This window comes from Cyprinodon variegatus, unplaced genomic scaffold, assembly GCF_000732505.1.
Source record: "Cyprinodon variegatus isolate N-32 unplaced genomic scaffold, C_variegatus-1.0 Scaffold227, whole genome shotgun sequence".
NCBI lineage: Eukaryota > Metazoa > Chordata > Actinopteri > Cyprinodontiformes > Cyprinodontidae > Cyprinodon > Cyprinodon variegatus.
Window position 1 is genome coordinate 659,967 of NW_015150680.1, and position 19,821 is coordinate 679,787.

Genomic DNA, 19,821 nt, shown 5'->3' on the forward strand with positions numbered 1-19,821 from the left:
GTAAGTATTAAAAATCTCCAGTTGCACAAGATGACTGTGAAGGGATCTGACAGATAGTGAGGAATATCAATTAGACATTGGATGCAGATTGGTGTCATTGGTTTCAAAAAGAAAAAAATAATTAAAGATTACTATATACAATCATTATTGCTAATGAATGATTAGTGTGGAAGCTGAATTTTACAGTTCGTCCACTTTTACCCAACAATATGTTTATATTAGGCTGTTTGTAGGAGGTCAGAATAAAACAGGATGTTGATAAATGTTTTTACACCATCTGAAACCATTTGTGAAGTTCAGCAAAGAAATAAAATGTGTCTGTGTGGCTGTTGGCATACAATTTTGTTAATAATTGCACACATCAGTTTTTTTCATGGATTCTTTTACTATTGCATTTTATGTGCATCTAGATGCTAAAACGTTAGAAATAGTGAAATAGAGTATAAATCAATGGTACCTAAAAACAACATGTTAACATTTTGTCTATGCTTTTATCTGTAATGCTATTTTTTCTTTTCACCAAATGTTACTTTATTTTGCCATTAGCAAATCCTCTTATTTGTATTGGAAGCAGAGATGATGCTTCACAGAGAGACTTGCTGTAACAACAAATTTAGAAAACAAAACACAATGTTGACATTTTAAGTTATCAACCAGTTGACCTGTTAGGCTGGCGTCTCATACTCTTGTTCCTTCAATGAACAAACTGGGCTTTGCTTACTGCTGACAGCATTCTGTCTGTTTATTTCCTTGAAAATAGGGACCTTTATCTTAATGCTGAGCTTTCAAAAGCCTGCAAAAAATGTCCACATTTAGCCTGTTTCCTGACTAATAGAACTGGATCCTTACAACAGCAGAAAAGGAGCAATATTTCTGCAGAACTTCCCCTCTTCCCGTCATCTGCTGAAGTTTTGCACACTGCTTAAGAATAGCAGCCCTTAATGGAGCACTTTATCTTTTAAACAGATCGTAATACCTTCCGCAATTCGTTATACTTATTTTGAACAGCTGAAAAATGCTTATTACATCTTTTTTAGTTAGTTATTACTCAAGAAAATATTTGTAGTGAGTTTGCGATCTCCTAGATATGGCAGAAAAAGATCAAATTTGCCTTTATGAACTTTTGTCATTAGTCTGGCGAAAAAAATATCAAGTTCTGTTTAAATTTATATACATATATAAGTTATTATCAGATATCTTAAGGCATATGAGTAGAGACTAACTGATGGTATCTGGGAAGTTTAAGGTTTAATGTTTTATTTTTCTAAAAAGTTTCTTTATTAAAAAACTTTTTATACTTTTTAGTTTTCAAAGAGACCAACACAAAGTACACAAATGAAATAGTTTTAGATATCTCACCATTTCTCCATTCTGGCTTCACAAAATTAAATCCAGGTCAAATAAATCAGCAACTTTTGAGGGGATCAGTGCTCATAAATCGAGCAAATGTAATACAGAATTCATTAAGATACTCTTGTGCTTATAATCCCTTAGTATTAGCGGAGTGATTACTCCGACAACATCTCTGGCTTTGAAAGCGCAGTTTAGGCAGTTTACTCACTGAACGACACTGATTAATGAATCCCATCATCTGTCACAGCTCGGCAGCAATTGCTTTAGCGTTCAGAAGGAGGGAGACTCTGCCAAACAGACAGCTGCGTATGCTGCTGATGTACGCAGTTGAGTTTCCCAGCTGGTGACAAAGACACAAACAAACAGCCTGGATGCACATGTGGCTTCTTATATCGTCGCTCTTGATCCGCATGTGCCTCCCTTCCAGATTTGAATCTACCATCTGCATGTCTTCCCTCATTTCATTTACATAAAATATTCAAATATTCATGGCTTTGCCACATTTTGAACTTTGGGGGGGAAACCCCAGGCCAGGTTACCAAAACAGTGTTTAGTGGCATCATTTTACACAAATCCTTCAGTTAAATCCAATCCTTCCTCACTAATTATATACCTTGATATTCTTTAGTCATTTTTATATTATTGAATTGCCTCATTTCTGAAGAAGCTGCAAATCTTCTCTTCCATAATTTGTCTTTTTGTTATTTCCCTTAAGCTATTCATTTAGGTATAAAGAATTAAAAAACAAACATAGTCCCTTTAGTAGAAAGATATTCAACTGTGGGGGAGATAAAAGGCTGTGCATGAATTTTAAGCCTTTGATCTGTGTATGTGCTGCCTCCTGCTGGTCTGTGACACTTTCTTCTTTTTGGCTTTGTAGCGCTGCATATTTCATTGATTGTTTAAAGAATTCAACCCCTTTTGCTTCTTTCAAAAGCCGTCTCCCTATGGGGTTGTTTTATAAACATACTGCTCAGGCTGATTTTACTTTCTGTTTTTCTACACCCACTATTTTACAAATATTTGGGATTTCTTCTCCAAAGCTCCTTTAAAAATAGAAACACAAGTGTGATTCTAGTTAACAGTGATATGTGCAGCCTGATGCTGTTAGCTTGTTCATTAATAGAGCAGTTGTTTCTTTAGTTCCTCTTTATTTGTATTGAAGAACTTAACTTAAATTAGCTAAACAGTGTGATACATGTTTAGTTAGTTAGTTAGTTAGTTTGCACGGGAGCTGCAATGGGAGCTGCAATGGAAATTTCGTTGAATTCTGTTCAGTGACAATAAATGCTATCTATCTATCTATCTATCTATCTATCTAGTTGGCAACACAAATCTTAGAGAAACTGTTTCAAACAATCACAGATTTCTTTGTTCATTTTTTTTATCTTTCAAATTGTGACACAAACACACAATGCACTACTGATAGAGCCAAAATTTATCTCTAATCTGTTTAAAGCACCGTTATGCAACTTAAAATTTCTCTTTTTCTCCTATCTAGGTGTCCGAGTCTCTGGTTTTGCGAAACGGGGATTTCCTTGTGCGAGATTCTCTGACCAATGTTGGTGATTATGTTCTGACCTGTCGGTGGGACAATGAGGTTCTCCACTATAAGATCAGCAAAGTTCTGGTGAAATCCAATGAGACTAAGGTACGTAAACATCTCAGAGATAGAGGGGGTCTCAGGCTCTAGCTCACTTAGAGCCAATATCCTTCAGGTTTAAGAGGCATCTCTGTGCAACATACCTGTAGCAGATGCTTAAAAAACCTATTCAGTATTTAAAATGTGTGGTTAAACAGATACAAAATCACTTTTCAGGTGTTTTTTTTTTTTTTACTAAAACTTTATCCAGATATGTTATTAAGTGACTGTTTTGCATTTAAAAATGTATGTAAAGTATGAATTAGCTCTACATTCAGAAATCCTAATTATCCTGACAAAACTCACAATCGGAAAATCAAAACCCTTCACTATATATATCTCTGATCTCATTTCTGTTACAATTGATGCTTAGTGCCATCCATTTATCACATTATCTAAACTGAAAGAAGAATGAAATTAATTCCTGAAACAAAACTGATGGACTAATCCATAAGATTTACCTGGGAATCACAAATAATGCACACATTTTCACCAAGCTTTTTCTGGAAAACATTCAGTAGTTTAAAATAACTCAGTCCCTTCTTTTTCACTTGATTTACAGTAGCATCTTGAAAATCCATACACACCACTAAAACTATAAACATGGGGCAAAGTAAAACTGAATACTTAAAAGAAAAACATAACAGAACCAAGACTGTGACAGTTACAATAAGCCCGGACATTTGATAACAAAGTTGTAAAAACTTTCAAGTGGCGTACAGAGAGACTCTACTTCAGGTTCAAAAAGTCTATTTATCTCGCTTGATAAGTGATTAAGATCGTTTTTAAAACTTATTCACATCTGGAGTTGAGTTTAAATTAAAACTGGGTTTAACTGATAGAAGGTTATGGAAATCCTGCTCCAAAACCTTGGGATAAAAAAAGGACATGAATGGACATCTCAAACAAAAGATGAGATGTTTTGAGCATTTATTTTGAAATTCTTAGTTGTTTTTTTTAATAACTGTGAAAAACGAATTTAATCTTCCTTATTCTTTTTTTTCCCCATTTTAAAATACAATTTATCAGTGGAAAAGTTTTTAAATAGACAGTGAGAATATGATATTAACATGTGATTCAAAATGACCAACTAAAGCATTACTGAAAAAATGAACACTAAATTCTTTAGAAATAAAATTTCCAGTACCCTGATCAGTCAATTAAAGTAATCTTTTTTATTATTGTGTGCATTCAGTATAAATAAATCTGATTAGAAATGTTTGTAAAAGAATTTGAGAACCTTTCTTTATATTTCTGTGTAGAAAACAGATGAAAAAAACTCTTCCAAAACACATAAAACATCTGGACCAAGAAGTGTCTTAGTTTGTCTAGCTTTGTGTCTAAAGATCAACATGAGTATATATTATTAATATTAACATGAGTTAATATTAATAACCCATTTGCTTGGATAAGATCTCTGCCCAATGAGCTAATGGTTGCAACATGGGTGATATCATGAGAACATTTCATTTGCACCAGACATGTGGTATAGCCTATTGTAAAAACTTCCCCTATTTAACTCCTCCTGCTTTATCTCAGCAAGTAAACACGAATTCTGCCTTAATAACTGAAGAGAAAACTTTCTTTGCCAAGAAAAGATTTCTCTGCTCATTTGATATTTTTGTCTTTTTGGTAATGTTATTTCTGCAACTACAGTATGATGTAGTTGTTTCAATTTAACCAACTTTGTTCCTGCTTGCTGATCCTTGTATTGTGTTTTTACCATCACTGTTCTTGTGGGTTACAAATATATGTTTTTGTACTCACTTTCTAACATGTTTTAATATTCCAGGTGTTTGAAATGTAAATTCTCTTTCTAATATTCCCCAGGTGCAGTATATGTTGGAGTCAGACAGTTTTGACTCCGTTCAGGAGCTTGTGCGTTTTTACGTTGGCCAACGCAAAGCGGTCTCCCAGTCCAGCAGCGCCCACATCTACTGTCCCGTCAGTAGGACTCTACCTCTGCGCTACCTGGAGGCAACCTTCGCCCTCTCCAACAGCAAGCATGGCTCCGCCTACTCGCCATCAAGCCAGAGGGGTGCGTACATCAAGAGGCGGAGCGTCACCATGACCGACGGGCTGACGACAGAAAAGATGATGCCTCACAGGTGAGATGGTGGTGATATGATCGTCCTTTGGAAGCTCTTTTCTTTTTCACAGCTTTGTGAAAAACATTTGTATTAATTTTTTATGTTGTATACATAATCAGTGACTCAGACAGCCCCAGTCCTGTTGAGACACCAGCAGCACCACCAGAACCAGAGCCGGAGCCTTTGTCCGATTGCAGGTTGTGTTTATGTTTGTGACAACAGTGATAATCTTTTGCACTATGATAGTGCACGGCCTTTCCACCCTCCTACCACCCCCTCACTTCACAGAGACCTGTAGCACCTCCCTTTGTGATGACAGCTGTTCAGTCCCACACTCACTCCTACTCTTTTTTATTGATGACTCTACTAGAAAGGAGCAGACACATTTATAGGCATAATAAAAAATGTGCAACAGTATTCAATGTTTTTAATATTTCAGGCTTTGTCACATAGCAACCAGACATTTCAATGTAATTTATATGGATTTCAGGTAGACAAAATTAAGCAGAACACACTTATGAGTTGGAAGAAAAACAATAAGTTTTCGATTACCAATTGCAATGGGAAAAGTGTGGTGTGCATTTGTTTTAAAGCCCCTCTAAAACCACTTTTCTATGCAAACATCTACATGCTGCATGCATTATATAATGACTAAAATCTTTCTTTCTATTTAAAAAAAACTTTTACATCAATTCTCTTACCTGAGCTGGGGATTTCCGCAGATCCTCCAGAGTCACAATGGGCCTCTTGGCTGCTTCTTTGGTGAATGTTATTGTTGCCCAGTCTGTCAGTTAATGCTGACTACTGTTAGTGCATCTGTTTTTACTCAATTTATTTGGTCTTGCAGAGTAAAAGGGGCAGAAATTAAGTGCAAACCAGACTTTTTAAAAATATTTGTAAAAAAAAAAATACTAATAAAAAGTTAAATGTTAAATTGCCTGCTCCTGCTTTGTTGTAGTTCTTAAATAGCAGAAATGCTATTTGTCATGAGTCTCACTAACTAAAATAAAAACCCTCTTCTCTCACCCTGTAAGATTTACGTTTTTTTCCATTCTGATTAAAACTATTCTTGTCATCTAAACCAAGGTTTAAAATGATTTTTTTCAGCCCATCAACCATCCACCATCATAAAGACGCAATGCGCAATTGTGCAATGAGTATGGACCAGATTCAGGAGTACCGCTGCCCCTTGTCGCCTGTTGGGGAAACCCCGCTGTCTCCAGCATACAGTGCTAGTAAGTGACAGACTCAAACACATAAATAATACATTGCCATCACACAGACTCTTTCTGCAGCAAGCTGAAGGCTCATCTCTCTTTTTATCCAGTCACCAGGCAGAGAGCCCATTCAGGCGGACGGGTCCTGGCTGTCGTACCTCCCTCCCCCGTGATACGCCGTTCCAGCGACCCTCAGCTCAGCCCCTCAGATGGTAGTGCTCCTGCAGAATTTCCCACACAAACCTGTCACTCCGCACACTCCTCACCTGCTCATCATGCTGCCTACCAATCGCACTCCTCTGAGACGGCAGGGAGTTACTGTGACCTCAGACCCTGCCCCTCTGGGCCACCCAAACCCCCAGCTAAGAGCTATGTGGAGCGATTGCGAGTGGAAGAAGGAGGGAAAGGAGAAGCCAGAGAGGAAGGAGAGAGGACTTTCAGTCCCCCAGTGGTGGAGTCAACCTCCTTATTCAGGCCATCCAGGTAAATCCAGTAGGAAATGTGGGATTAACAGATATAATATATTTACTGCAAAAACAATCTAGCAATAAATAAAGATTTCTTAGATTAGGTGTAATAACCCCTGATTAACAGCTCGAGTGAATCCACAGCCAAGTGAGTCACATAGTTTCTTTAGCTTTAATCATTTATCAGACTGCATATCATGAATTTATTGAAAAGGTAAAGGATAAATAAGGCAGGGAGCAACACCTGGATTTTGTTAGGCAAGGCAGGTTTATTTGTACAACACAATTCAGTACAAAGGCTATTCAAAATGCTTTACCTGAATTAAAAAAAGAAAATAAAAGATTAGTAAAAGCAGATTAAAAGAAAATAAATATTAAAACAAATTATAAGCAGGTTGTAAAAAACTAAAAATAGAGCAGTTGAACCACAAAGGTAAACTAATAATACTTCAGTTAACAGTTTAATAGTCAAACCAAATGTTTGCTTAACTTATTAGCATTAGAAGAAAAAAAGTAGAATTCCTGTTTTGTTTTTACAAACCGTTTCCTAGCATTCTGTTTGGTATAAATTGCATTCTTACTAGATACCTGATAAGACAAGACACTTGTGCTTTCATTTAATATTGCTTATTTTTATAAAAAGCATAGTAATACGAGGATTACAATGATTTTAAAAGACATTTGAAACCATTAGTGGTACAAGGCAGAAAAAATATGACAGGAAATAAAGAGAAATGTAACATTTAAAGCAGAAACTGTGTCAATCTGGAAAAGATAATTAAAACACTGCTTTCAACTGCTGGTAACATTTAGTCGTTGTTCTTACCTTTTCCCAGATTTAAATGCAATGATCTGTCAAATTTTACAGAAAGTAACGTTTAGAAAAGATTTGGAAAATATCAGCGTTTCGTGTTCGTTTTGACTTCGTGTGGACGGTGCCTGAGTGAGCCCTATATGTCCTCATATAGAAAAAAATTGAAATATCTTTTCAAGTTATTGGTGATTACTGATTTGATCTGACAATATCTATTTGAATAAATCCAAATAATTTAGCAGAATTTTTGTGTTTTGTAGGAAAGAACACATGAGAGAGAGAGAGGAAATGTGTCTCTATGTGAACTCTCAGAAAAAGTGCAGATCCTGACTTCAAATCTGGGACTTTAAGGGGAAGAAGCTGTCAAAATAACCAAAATGCAAACCTTCATAGCTTCCTAACTAAACTCCTACATCTGATCATAGTTATAAAACAACCTACTTATAGTGTCTACCAAGAGTACAGAGTAGTTAGCAGGATTTTAGCTAAAGGGTTGAGATAGAATAAAAAGAGAACTGAACTGAACCCAGATCCCAGAGGAACTCCACAAGACAAAGTAGACAATTTTACCAATTAATATACTTAACAGCAAATCAATTAACTTTGCTTTTTCCCCACTTAATAAATCTTTGTTTTATTTCTATATACTTTCTAATTTATTCAGTAAAGGAAGACAAATATCTGGTGCTTGATTTTACCACATTAATGCTCCAGGATAATGTAAGAAGTTTCTATATAAATATATATATTCAAACAAAAACATACATTTAATATTGTCATATTAGTTTAAAAGCAATGTTATATAACTGACATACCATGGTCCTGAAAACAGATATGTTCTGACAGGTTAACTCAAATGTCTTGATAAATCCACATCTAATCACCTGTTTGAGTCACAGGGCCCAAAGCTCTGTCACCTCCTTTTCTTTACTTTTTGCAGCAGCAGTCGCTGCCCCTCGTGGGCTGTCATGCTTCATTATTTGCTAAAACCCAGAAACGCTTCCTCCGCAGGTATGAGTCTTGCCTTCTTCCTGCTGAAAATAAACCTCTGGAGATGTCTGTGCTGAAGAGAGTAAAAGAACTGCTGGGTGAGGTTGATGCCAGTACTGCAGCTAAACACATCACCCTCGCGGACTGCAAGGTATGCAGTTAATATGCACACTCAACTGAACAAAACAAGCTTATTGCAGCTCGCATTCATAAAAAATAATCATGTTCTGATTATTTTTTCTCTTGTATTGAATTGTTCAGGTTGCTAGAATATTAGGTGTAACGTCAGAGATGCAAAGGATGATGGGAGTGTCCTCAGGGTTGGAGTTGCTTACGTTGCCACATGGACATCAGCAGAGACTTGACTTGTTGGAGAGGTACAAAAACATTTCTTTGTTCACATCAAATTTGTTTTCTGTATTTTTCTAAAAAATATTTCCGTCACTCGATTTATGAGATTCATTTCTGAACTCTGTTCTTCAGTGTTAGTTGTAGCTGAATTTATTCAGATATATCAGATCAAATTGAGGCAAAATGCAAAATAATATTACCTTTTTTAATCACTCATTTTTTTTAAGAGCAGATCTATCTTTTCCCTTAACTTCATAATTAGTTGGTACTTTGGGCCATTCTACCACATAACATGCCGATAGATAGCATCATTTTATTTTAGCACAATCTGGAAAAAGTTCAACAGAACTCTACAAAAGGTTTTAACCATGGCTTCGCTGTTTTCCAAGAAAATGTTCACTTTAAATAATAAATTTTTCTCAGGTTTTACACCATGTCTATCATGATGGCAGTGGACCTCCTTGGCTGTACAGGAAGTACAGAGGAGAGAGCAGCCCTGCTTCATAAAACCATCCAGCTGGCAGCAGAATTGAAAAGTAACCTGGGAAACATGTTTGGTTTTGCTGCTGTGATGCGAGCTCTGGAGATGCCTCAGGTAAAAGTCCGGCCGCTATCACTTAAAAAGGACCATTAAGATTGAACATCCTGCATGATTTTGACCTTTTGTACTTTGCTGCTCTAGATTTCACGCCTGGAGCAGACATGGGTGACCTTACGCCAGAGACATACAGAGGGCGCTATTTTGTATGAGAAGAAACTCAAACCGTTCTTGAAGAACATGAATGATGGCAAAGGTAAGCTGCTAGTAGCTATTTTATTGAGAGCCTGATTATTTCACAGCTGAACTCCAACCATGTCCCTCCTCTTCAGAATCCAGCGTCATATCCAACACCTCCTTCCCCCACGTCCTCCCTGTCCTGTCTTTGCTGGAGCGGGGCGCCGCCGTCGGAGAGGTACTAGAGCCCTGGGAAAGCTCGGAGGCGGGAGTGGACGTGGTCATGCACCACCTAGAGGCTGCACGCACCATTGCACATCACGGGGAGATCTACAAAAATACAGCTGAGAGCAAACTGCAGGGTGAGATTCTTTTCTGAACTTTTAATGCAAACAGTTTGTTTCACAGCACCTCTGATCTAATGTATTGATCTTTTCACCTAACACTTCTGATTTCTATTGCTGCCGTCAGTCAATCAGCCTGAGCTTAGCAGGCCCCTTTATTGATGAGTGTGCCACCAACAGGTTTACTTTTAAACATTTTATAGTTTCAGAAAACATTTGTTTGCTTTGTTTTTCAATACTTTTTTTTTTTTATCTTTACTGGGATAGTACAGAAAATCTAATTTAGTAAAGTAGCTCCTTTCCTTCATGTTTCCTCACTCATGAAGATCAGAACATCCTAGCCACATACAAGCTCTAAGTGTTTCTGTCTTTCTAAATTTGAAGGTTGCATAGAAATAGACTAATGGCATTGTGGTATAAAAGTTCTTAATTCTGGATGATGATAAATTACAGTATTTTCTGGACTACAACATGCACCTGAATACTACATTCACAAGCTAAAATTAGGGGAAAATCCTGTTTTGTTCATACATTAGCCGCACCTGACTAAAAGCTACAGGTGTTTTAATGTTTAATTAGCATATGTAAGAGAATATGCACAAAAAGGGAAAAAAGATGCCTGTTTGGGAACACATCCCGCTAAATATGTGCAGAATTTTTTATGTAGATATACAACTACCTGTAATTACAAGTATGAACATGCACTGTGCTGTTTAAACAAGTAACAAAGAAAAATAACTCCAGAAAAAATAGATTTGGCCTACCTTTTGTTGTCTATCTTTGTTTATCTTTAGTGTTAAAATGTGTTTCTGAAACATTAAAAGATGAACACTACTTTCACATCACTACAGTTTCTTTGCTAATTTTGCCAAAATATCACAGTTTTTGTTTTTGTAAGATTTTTATCAAAATTATGCCCAAAAGGAATTTGATGTATTGATCAAGTTCCCTCTGTTTTGTAAAGATGATTGATCTTTATCACCAATGTAACCTTTTCATTATTCAGGTTTTGCTGGTGTTTTCCCCAGAATGCCATCACCAAAAGCTGCATAGATTCACCTGTTGTGCTTCTAATCATTATCCTTTTCCTCAAATTCTTATTTACCACTTCTTGATTTTAGAGAACATTTAGTCACATCCCTTTAAGCTCTGTTTCTCTTTAGTTCCCATAATTGCGGATACAGTCCTCACGGAATAACCCTTCTCTCCTCTCCTCTTCAGGATTCCAGGAGCAACCTGAGATACGAGAGGTCTTCCAGACGGAGTTTCAGATGCGTCTACTATGGGGTAGCCGCGGCTCTGAGGGCAGCCAATCAGAGCGCTACGAGAAGTTTGACAAAGTTCTCACAGCTTTGTCTCACAAACTAGAGCCTCCTGTGCGCCACAGCGAGCTATAGCATCTGCCCTGTATCTTCCGATCGCCAAAACACTCTTGTTGCACTTACCACTCACAGTGGTGTGGTTTTGTTTAGTGCTGAAAACTGGGATGGAGATGATGACGCTGATGTGGACAAGGAGGGAGTGATTGAGGAGGCAGCTATAAGCGCACGAGAACATTTCCTGTTGTTGGACATGTGTTGCACTCACTGTGGAACAGGAAAAAAAAATCCTATGTTCTTCCCTGTGGACTTACCTGCTAAAATATTTAAATCCAAGGGAAAAGCTCTTCGATGGGAACATGTGTACCATCGACTCTGAGGGCCAAATGAAGCTCCAAAGTATGGCTTCGATCCAGTATAACATCAACACACATCTGTCACCACATAGCTGGGATGACCATATTCCACCTAGCTCATGAGATGTTCAATCTGTGTGAGTATGCCTGCATCATGAGGTGTACTCCTCCATTTTTTTGTCTGTTTTTTAATTCATTTTTTTTTTTTTTTTTTTACGAGTATCAAAAAACTGTGGATATTTCTTCATGATGTTCATAAGAGTGCTGATCACAAGGGAACCCTGCAAATAAAATCATTTAATATGGATCAAGCAACCCCATTAAATCCCATTAAAAATGTACCAGGCATGCATTAATAAATGCTGATTTAATGCAACAACTTGAATGTGAGAGCTCAGTGAGGATAAAGTGACCTTCCCCCTCTTCTGGCTGGCTAAGACATTTCATTTCATAGGTCCTGTATGCGAAAATTAGCTTGAAGCATTATCGCAAAGACGACTCAATGTGGAATATGTGCATTTTAAATTTCGTTAATGAAAGGTTTCACATAGTATGGGAACATTTTTGAACATGTTTCATTTTTTCAAAGCTTGCACAATTGGTTAATGCATGTGACTGAATCTTTCACCAAGACAAATTTTGCTTAATGGCAACTGTGTGTCAGACATATGAAGCATAAAAAAGGAGTCTGTGATAATGTGCTCTTTATGTGGAGAGATTCTAATGAGAGTCAGGGAAAGTACACGTCCATCTCGATAAATCAGAATACCATTGAAAAGTTAATTTGTTTCTGTAATCCAGTTCAAAAAGTAAAACGTGTTTACTAAAAAGATTAATTGCAGTGGCTCTACCAGACGTGACAAACAAAATTTTACTGGTTGATCAGTGGAAAATCATCATACAACTAAAAACTTGTGGGAAAGGGTCCAGCTTCCTCCTGCCACATTTCATTGTGAATATGGGCAAGGAATTCAACCCCCTGTTCTCTACAAATCTTCATATTTGTGTATGGAGGGCTCACATTTTTGAATTGTAAAGCTCTTAGAGTGGTCAGTTTGACTAGAAAGGCACTGTATGAATTTAGTAGATTTATCATTAGCAAACTGTTTGCAGAGTGCTGCATCCAAGTAAGACAAAGGGAAATCTAGCAGAAGGATAATTGTCAAGCAGAGGGGATATTTGCAGCCCATTTAAAATGTAACTAAAACTGATGTTAAACATCTCCACCCCAGACAAATGTGGAAAAATACCCCCAAAGTCTTCAAAGCAAGAGACTATCGCCCAGATTTTTAGTCATAAAGCACTAAGTCGATTTTTGGGCAAATATTGCAAAATTAAAAAGGATTTCTCTAAATTCTGAAGATTTTCAGAGTAACATAACAATAGCAAATTTAAGGCCTAATTAATATAATTTGTCAACAAAAAAATATTGAGCCCTGGTTTAGTTATTCTCTAAAGCAGGCATCCTCAAAGTCGGTCCTGGAGGGCCGCTGTCCTGCAGGTTTTAGAGGTTTCCCTGCTCCACCTCAGCTGATTTACATCAATAGTTGATTAACAAGCTTCTGCTGAAATGCAATCATCAGAATCAGCTCTGCCCAAGCAGAGAAACCTCTAAAACCTGCAGGACACTCCAGGACCGACTTTGGGGATCCCTGCTCTAAAGGTTGAATAAACTCAGTAAACCTCTTCAGATCTATGTTTGTCAATAAACATACATCCACAAAGCGCCCATACTTTTCCAACACGCATCTTCAGATTATGCAGCCATGTTTGCTGAACACAGCTCACATCATTCATCCTGCGAAGATGTGCGGTACCTTTTCCTAAAGGAGAAACTTCACACACACCACTGAGCTCTGTGTCGACCCCCTCCTGCACGTAGATCAGAAGCATATTTGCGAACAGACTTCAACAATATCAGAACCTCTCAATTAATTGTGAAATACATATGTAGACAATGGAGGAAAAGAACAACCTGACAGTGATAGAGCTCTATCTCTCTCTTCCCTTATGTTAAGCCACTTGTTATCCAAAGAAAACTCCAAACGCATTTTACATGGGGTAACAAGAAAAATGAAAATATTTTTGTTTGGTTCACCGTAGGCATAAAGGAGAGCAACAAAATCAAAATGACTTTGTTCCAGTTAAAAATTGTTTACTGTCAGGGATGGTTTTTCATTTGTATTGATGCCATGAAATATTCTTATTTTCCAAAGATTTAAATCTGGGTTTTTACTTTTCACTGAACCATATCATTAAAATGAAAATAAAGTATGTTTATCTGTGAATTACAGAAATAAATTGATATTTCCATGATATTCATCTGTGCTGACATGCAATAGTATGTTGCATTCAATTAATGTTCAGTTCGAATAATGTTTTTCACTTAATTAATCAGCAATAGCGCTCAAATAATTGTAACAACACCTGTTTTACTTTAAAGATTGGTTAAAACTTCAGGCTCATTTATTTTTTTATTTTTTGCTGTAATCTAGTCTGAGAGGGCTGGAGCCACCTCTCAGAACTATGCAATCATTTTTGCCAGGAACCCTTAAGTTATTTAAGGAACCATAGTTTTTTTTTTCTTTTGTGGTCTTCAGAACAGTTGATGGAGGACATAATAGATAGCAATTTCTTGGAAAGGTTCAGTTTATTTAAAATCTTTCAGTTGATGTTGGATCCGTGATCTATTCTGGAATCAGCTGTACCGATCAGACTTGGAGCCACTTTAGTCAGCAAAAAAAGGTATAAAGACATTACACAGAGGCATGGAGAAATGACGCAGATCTTGCTTGTTTTGTGACCAAGAGGATACCTACTGGCTTAGGTTTCATTAAAAACATTAATGATAATGTGAAGTGCTTTTATTTGTATGAAGTAAGCAAAAAAAAAAAAAGTCAGGAAATGATTCAGGACTGATCTCATGTTTCTTTTGTACTGTACATAGTAATTCATTTTTTCAAATAAAACAATTGCTTGTGTCGATGGGTTTGGCTCTTTATTTAGAAAACAATCAAATGCAATGATTAATAGAGTGTGTTGTTTTAAACCTTTCCTTCAGTCATCCATTCATAGTTCATAAAATATAATATAATGCTGAACAATATAATATAACGTTATCCATTGATAAAAACATTTAAAGCGACAGTGTTTAAGTGTTTCAGTGACATCTAGTGGTCAGTGTGCAGCAACATGAATCCCCCACCCGCTGGAGGCAGTCATGCTTCTGCCTCCACTTTACCTATCTTGTCTGATGTCTGTTTATACATATATATATACATTAGATCACACCATCAAATCAATAAATTCTTTAATGCCGGTGTCTATTTACAATGAAATTGTATTATTAAGTATGAAAACTTAGAGTTTAGAAAGTATCTTGTTCTGACCACTGTAATCCAAAAGGAAGATAGAAAAAATTATATTGACAAAGTATAAAGCAAGGAATGCTCATAAGAGGTTTAGTAAGTGGCTTTTTAAAAAGTTGTTTTATTTTAGCCCTAGAAGGACAGTTTATCATCCTACCTCCAGTTAGCCCCAATAGCTTGCCCAGACCAGCCGTAGCCTTTCCTGGGCGTTAAGAGCTTTGTTTGCCTGGGAGGCTTCTCCGATCTACCAATATGCTTCTAAGCTCTATTCCTAAGCAAGCTGTGGCCCCTAGGCTCCTGAGGGGTGCATGGCTGGGGGCCTCATCCTGGTTCTGGAGCTCTCTCAGCCACTGTTCCAACACTGATTCCCTGCTGCTCCTGCCTGAGCTCAGGAACGCATCTCACCTTACAACTGTTGTCTGGGTGATTCTTCCCCCTGTTTTGGCTACTCTGACCAAAATAAACATGGAACAAGTGCTGGAGAAAGTTGCAGGTCTGCACAGAAGAAAAAAATAATAATAATAATCAAAAACGCAACACTTGAGATTGTTCATCTTCATAATGCCCAGCCAGTTGGCAGTCGTGGCCAGTGTAAGCCTAGTTTACATAGAGAATTTTGCAAATAGCAGTTTATTCGGATATAGATTTTTTTACCTAACTTGGTGCTGTATGAACATACAGCAGCACACTCTGGTTTCTCTGTCGTTTAAGGAATGGAAATGTCTTAAGAGCCGTACTGAACAAAATTTTGTTTTGTATACTCTCTGTGAAGCGCAAAGATGTTTGCCTCCATAAATGCGCAACCCCCTCCTATGTAATTATAAATAGCACTTTCCAAGGCAATGCAAACATTAAGATTGAGACTTTCAGTTCGTAGATGATGATAAATTATATTATTGTGTATTACATTTCTGTCAGTAAATCCCTTCATTATCACAAACTGTAGCTTTGATTTCACCTCAGCAGTTTCCCCCTGTTCTATGTAATACACATAAAAGGCCAGCAGAGGGCGACATTCCCTTTTGAATGGTTCATATAGGGGCAGAATTCCTCTTTATTAAACTTCCTTGTAGATTTAATTTTGCCTTGGTTGGTGCACACATGTGGACTTCATTTAACAGTCTGTTTATATTTTGAAAGGTTTAAGTGCAGGAAACAAACACATCAAAGATAAAATAGGTGTTGAATGCATGCATGCTCCTTGAAGCCTAACACATTGCTTTGCAGATAGAGCCGTTGCAAAGGCAGTGGGGGGGAAAACAGACAGATGGAGAGGGTGTGTGTATGAGGGCATATAGATGCACGTGTGCCCCTATGTTCATTTGTGCATTAATGTGTGCATTTGTGAACTTGAGTGCAGAGATGGACTATAAGACAGCAGTTGCTGAATTTCTGCTGTTTTAGCTTAATTTCTGCATGTATCTCTCAAAAGTACTGAGCAAAATTTTTCATAACAGTTAATTTCCTTTAGGAATAAAATACAACAGTTTATTGAGTGAAGACTTATCAGAAAACAGTAGGAAACGAGCAGCATCATGTAGATCAAGGAACAAAGTTGATGGGTCAAAGATAAAGTTGTGGAGAAATTAAACCAGGGTGAGGTTCAACACTAATATTCAAAGCTTTGAACATATGATGGCGCACTCTTTAGTTCTTCATTCAGAATGGAAATAGTTTGGTACAGCTTCAAACCCTTGCTACCTAATCTCTCCTTGTAAAGTGACTGGCTTGGAAAGTGGAGCTATAATCAGAGAGGCCACTAGAAGATCTACAGCTCAGGTGGGGATATATGTGGAAAACATCCATTTCTTTTTTTTATCCAAAAATCTGACCTATATAGAAGAGTGAATTGAAGAAAACTATAAAAAAAAACAACATTTTACCAGCTTGCCACAAACCATGTAGGGAACAGTTAAAATATAAGAAAGAAGGTACTCCAGTTTGATTAAACCGACTTGCAGCTTTTTGGCCTGCATGCAAAGAACAATGCAAATACCAAACTATCTATTTTCTATGCCTTTGTGACATGATCATTTAGTTCTTGTTAGACTTTGGTTTTTTGTTCAATCCCACATTAAATGAAGCAGTCCATCAATGAAAACCTGGTCTGTCTTTGTGCTTTTGGAGGTGTCTTAGCAAATCATCATTGCAGAAAAAAACTAAAATTCTATTCTGCTCTGAAAAAAAAAACACCATATCTAAAGCGAACGATGTCCATTGGAAGTTGGATGGCGCTAAAGAAAGTGCTATGCTGGAAGTCAACTTGTGAATAGCTTCAGACTGAAGCTGAAGTCCTAAGTTTTTGTTAAATGAAAAAAATCAGAACAAATAATTATATACTTCTTTCAAAATAATGTTTCCATGTATATCTATCACATCTAATCCCATTATAAAAAAATAAAGAAATTAAGAGTTTATGCAGAAAAAAATGTATGCTGGGTAAAAGGAAAGGCTTTATTCAACCACCCCAACATAACAGAGTATGAAACTATGAAACATAATAGGACGCCTCATAATCTGCTACAGACAATACGATATAGCCCTTTTCTTTTGTCCCCCTTTCTATGTGGTTTTATAGGCGTAACATGTGATGGATGTAATCTTTAAGAGGATTCTCTCTGCTTGCTATCATGGTATGTGTTAATTTCAGCTCTTTATTTTTTCATATGGAAGCAGACCAGAGATCTCTTGGACCTGCCATCCAATCATAATCAATTCACTCCCTAATCCCCACCACAACCACCAATCCTGCTTCTATAGCTAATCTGCCATGTTGGTCATTGTCATCTGATCATGTGTGACCTTGGCCGCTCTATAGCTGGTGCAGGCAGAGTAGCTCTAATGTACATTTATTTTTTTTTTCTCTTGGTGGATTTCAGGTTTATCAAAAATGTCCAGCCATCAAATGACGTGTAACTTGTTAAATACACCTTGGTTTTAGTTTGAGTTCAAAATACTTCCAAAAATTCTATCCAGAATACATTAAGGATTAGAAACTAAAGTGTTTGCTCTTATGATGGTGAGGAAATAACTGAAATGAGAGCAGGTTGGTGAAAATGTAAAACACCTTTCTTTAAACCTATCCCACTGTAGCTTAACAAATACGACACGACATACAAAAATGGCGTGGTTCTTCTGGGACAATTCACTTTTTCATGGGTATAAATACCAATCCTTGAATCCCTTTGCCTCCCTCTGAGATTGGTTCCAGCAAAGACAAAAATAAAATCATCATGTCTTTATTATTTTCCAAAACTATACTGAAGCCTCAGCTGTCAGTAGGCCTCCTCACCCAAACCTCACCCTTCCCTCACCCCCGCCAGGCCCAGCTCGATCTGTCTGTGTTCGCTCCTCATTAACACATGAATACAGACAAGGAAGGGGCCTGCTATGGCGTGGACGCCAACAGAAGGCAGCAGATTTGCAATTCAAACTGCTGACCATCAACACCCCCACCCATCTCAACCCCTGCTTCATCTCTGGGGTACTCTGAGGTTCAGACTGTCTGCAGGATGATTGATAATGTGCGTACGGAGAGCGAGAAGGACTGAGTGGACAGATGTGGTGTCACTGTTTTACGTCATACCGTTGCTTTGCAAAGCCACAAGATTCTATCGTTGCAGTAATAACCTTACCAATAAAGTTATTGCTGTTATAATTATTTTGTTCAATATTAAGTAGAAGAAAAAAGACACATTGAGATTACGTCTGGAGGAACATGAATTTGATATCAGACTTCATTAAGATGGTTGCCAGAGGATTTGGCAAAGATTTTGTGTGTAATATTTAAAGCAGCTAGAGACAAAATACAGAGATCTGTGAAAGGAATCAGTGTCAACGCATCAGGACAGAAATAAAAATACATTTTGCTAAAAAACAGAAACAATTATTGAAAATGTATCTGTTGTAATTAGGAAACAAAATCAGAGGGACTTTAGGTTGTCCACATTTCTCAACCATTTTATCATTCTACGACATAAAATAGGATTAATCCACTGCTGAAGTAGTACTGTAGTAGTAGTGTAGAAGTAGTAGTAATGATAAAGTTATGAAACAACTTTGATTCGAAAAGAACCAAAGTTCTCTAAATAAACCCAGTTTTTAAATAAATGATTTTATTATTAAGGATAAGAGAAAATCTAAACCTACACAATCTTGAAAATTTGGGCCACCCTTAGAAGCAAATACTGCAGTAAAGCATCTGCAATAAATTGCAAAGAGTCTTAAACAGCAATATGGATGAGTTTTGACTCATCTTTGCAAAATTGTTTTAATTCAGCCCAATTTGGAGGTTTTGCAAGCATTAACAACCTCTTTGACTGGATAACTGGAAAATATTTACTTTGCCAATCAGAGATGGACCTGCTGCTGTGTTTTGGTTCACTCCCATGCCGCAAAACCCAGGTTTGTTTCAGCTTGAGATCACAAACAGATAGCCAGACATTCTCATGGTTTCCTTTTCTCACAAGTTGTCCTCCAGGTTCTGACATAGAAGAACAGCCCAGACCATCACATTACCACCGGCATATTCTACTGATGCAAAAAAACATGGAACCAGAAGGAAGTTGTTCCTTTTGCTAAAAGCCAAATTCAGAATTTCTGTCATGATCTTGGCACTGATGACTGGAATATTAGTTCATTTCTCCCACCTGTTTGGCTCCGCCCATTTTTCATCTGCCCTCATCTGATCCACCTGTTCCAGCTCCTATTTATGCTGCTTGTTTCCAGCCATCAGTACCAAATTATTCAAGCCAACTGTGAGAGCTCTCGAGCGTACCTTGTTGTGTTTTGACGG

At 37.2% G+C, this 19,821-nt stretch overlaps 1 protein-coding gene across 2 annotated transcripts in view; it reads left to right on the top strand.

Moving 5' to 3' along the window:
• The window catches only part of sh2d3c (SH2 domain containing 3C), a 67,085-nt gene extending 55,504 nt beyond the window's left edge, over window positions 1-11,581 (top strand). For both annotated transcript variants that reach the window (XM_015381050.1, XM_015381051.1), the window contains 11 exons: window positions 2,855-3,004; window positions 4,826-5,103; window positions 5,205-5,282; window positions 6,193-6,320; window positions 6,413-6,785; window positions 8,595-8,724; window positions 8,835-8,950; window positions 9,348-9,519; window positions 9,607-9,718; window positions 9,795-10,001; window positions 11,205-11,581. In XM_015381050.1, coding sequence (XP_015236536.1) covers window positions 2,855-3,004; window positions 4,826-5,103; window positions 5,205-5,282; window positions 6,193-6,320; window positions 6,413-6,785; window positions 8,595-8,724; window positions 8,835-8,950; window positions 9,348-9,519; window positions 9,607-9,718; window positions 9,795-10,001; window positions 11,205-11,380 — 1,920 coding nt within the window. In that variant the 3' untranslated portion in view covers window positions 11,381-11,581. The remainder of the gene's footprint in view (window positions 1-2,854; window positions 3,005-4,825; window positions 5,104-5,204; window positions 5,283-6,192; window positions 6,321-6,412; window positions 6,786-8,594; window positions 8,725-8,834; window positions 8,951-9,347; window positions 9,520-9,606; window positions 9,719-9,794; window positions 10,002-11,204) is intronic.
• The last annotated feature ends 8,240 nt before the right edge of the window (window positions 11,582-19,821 follow it).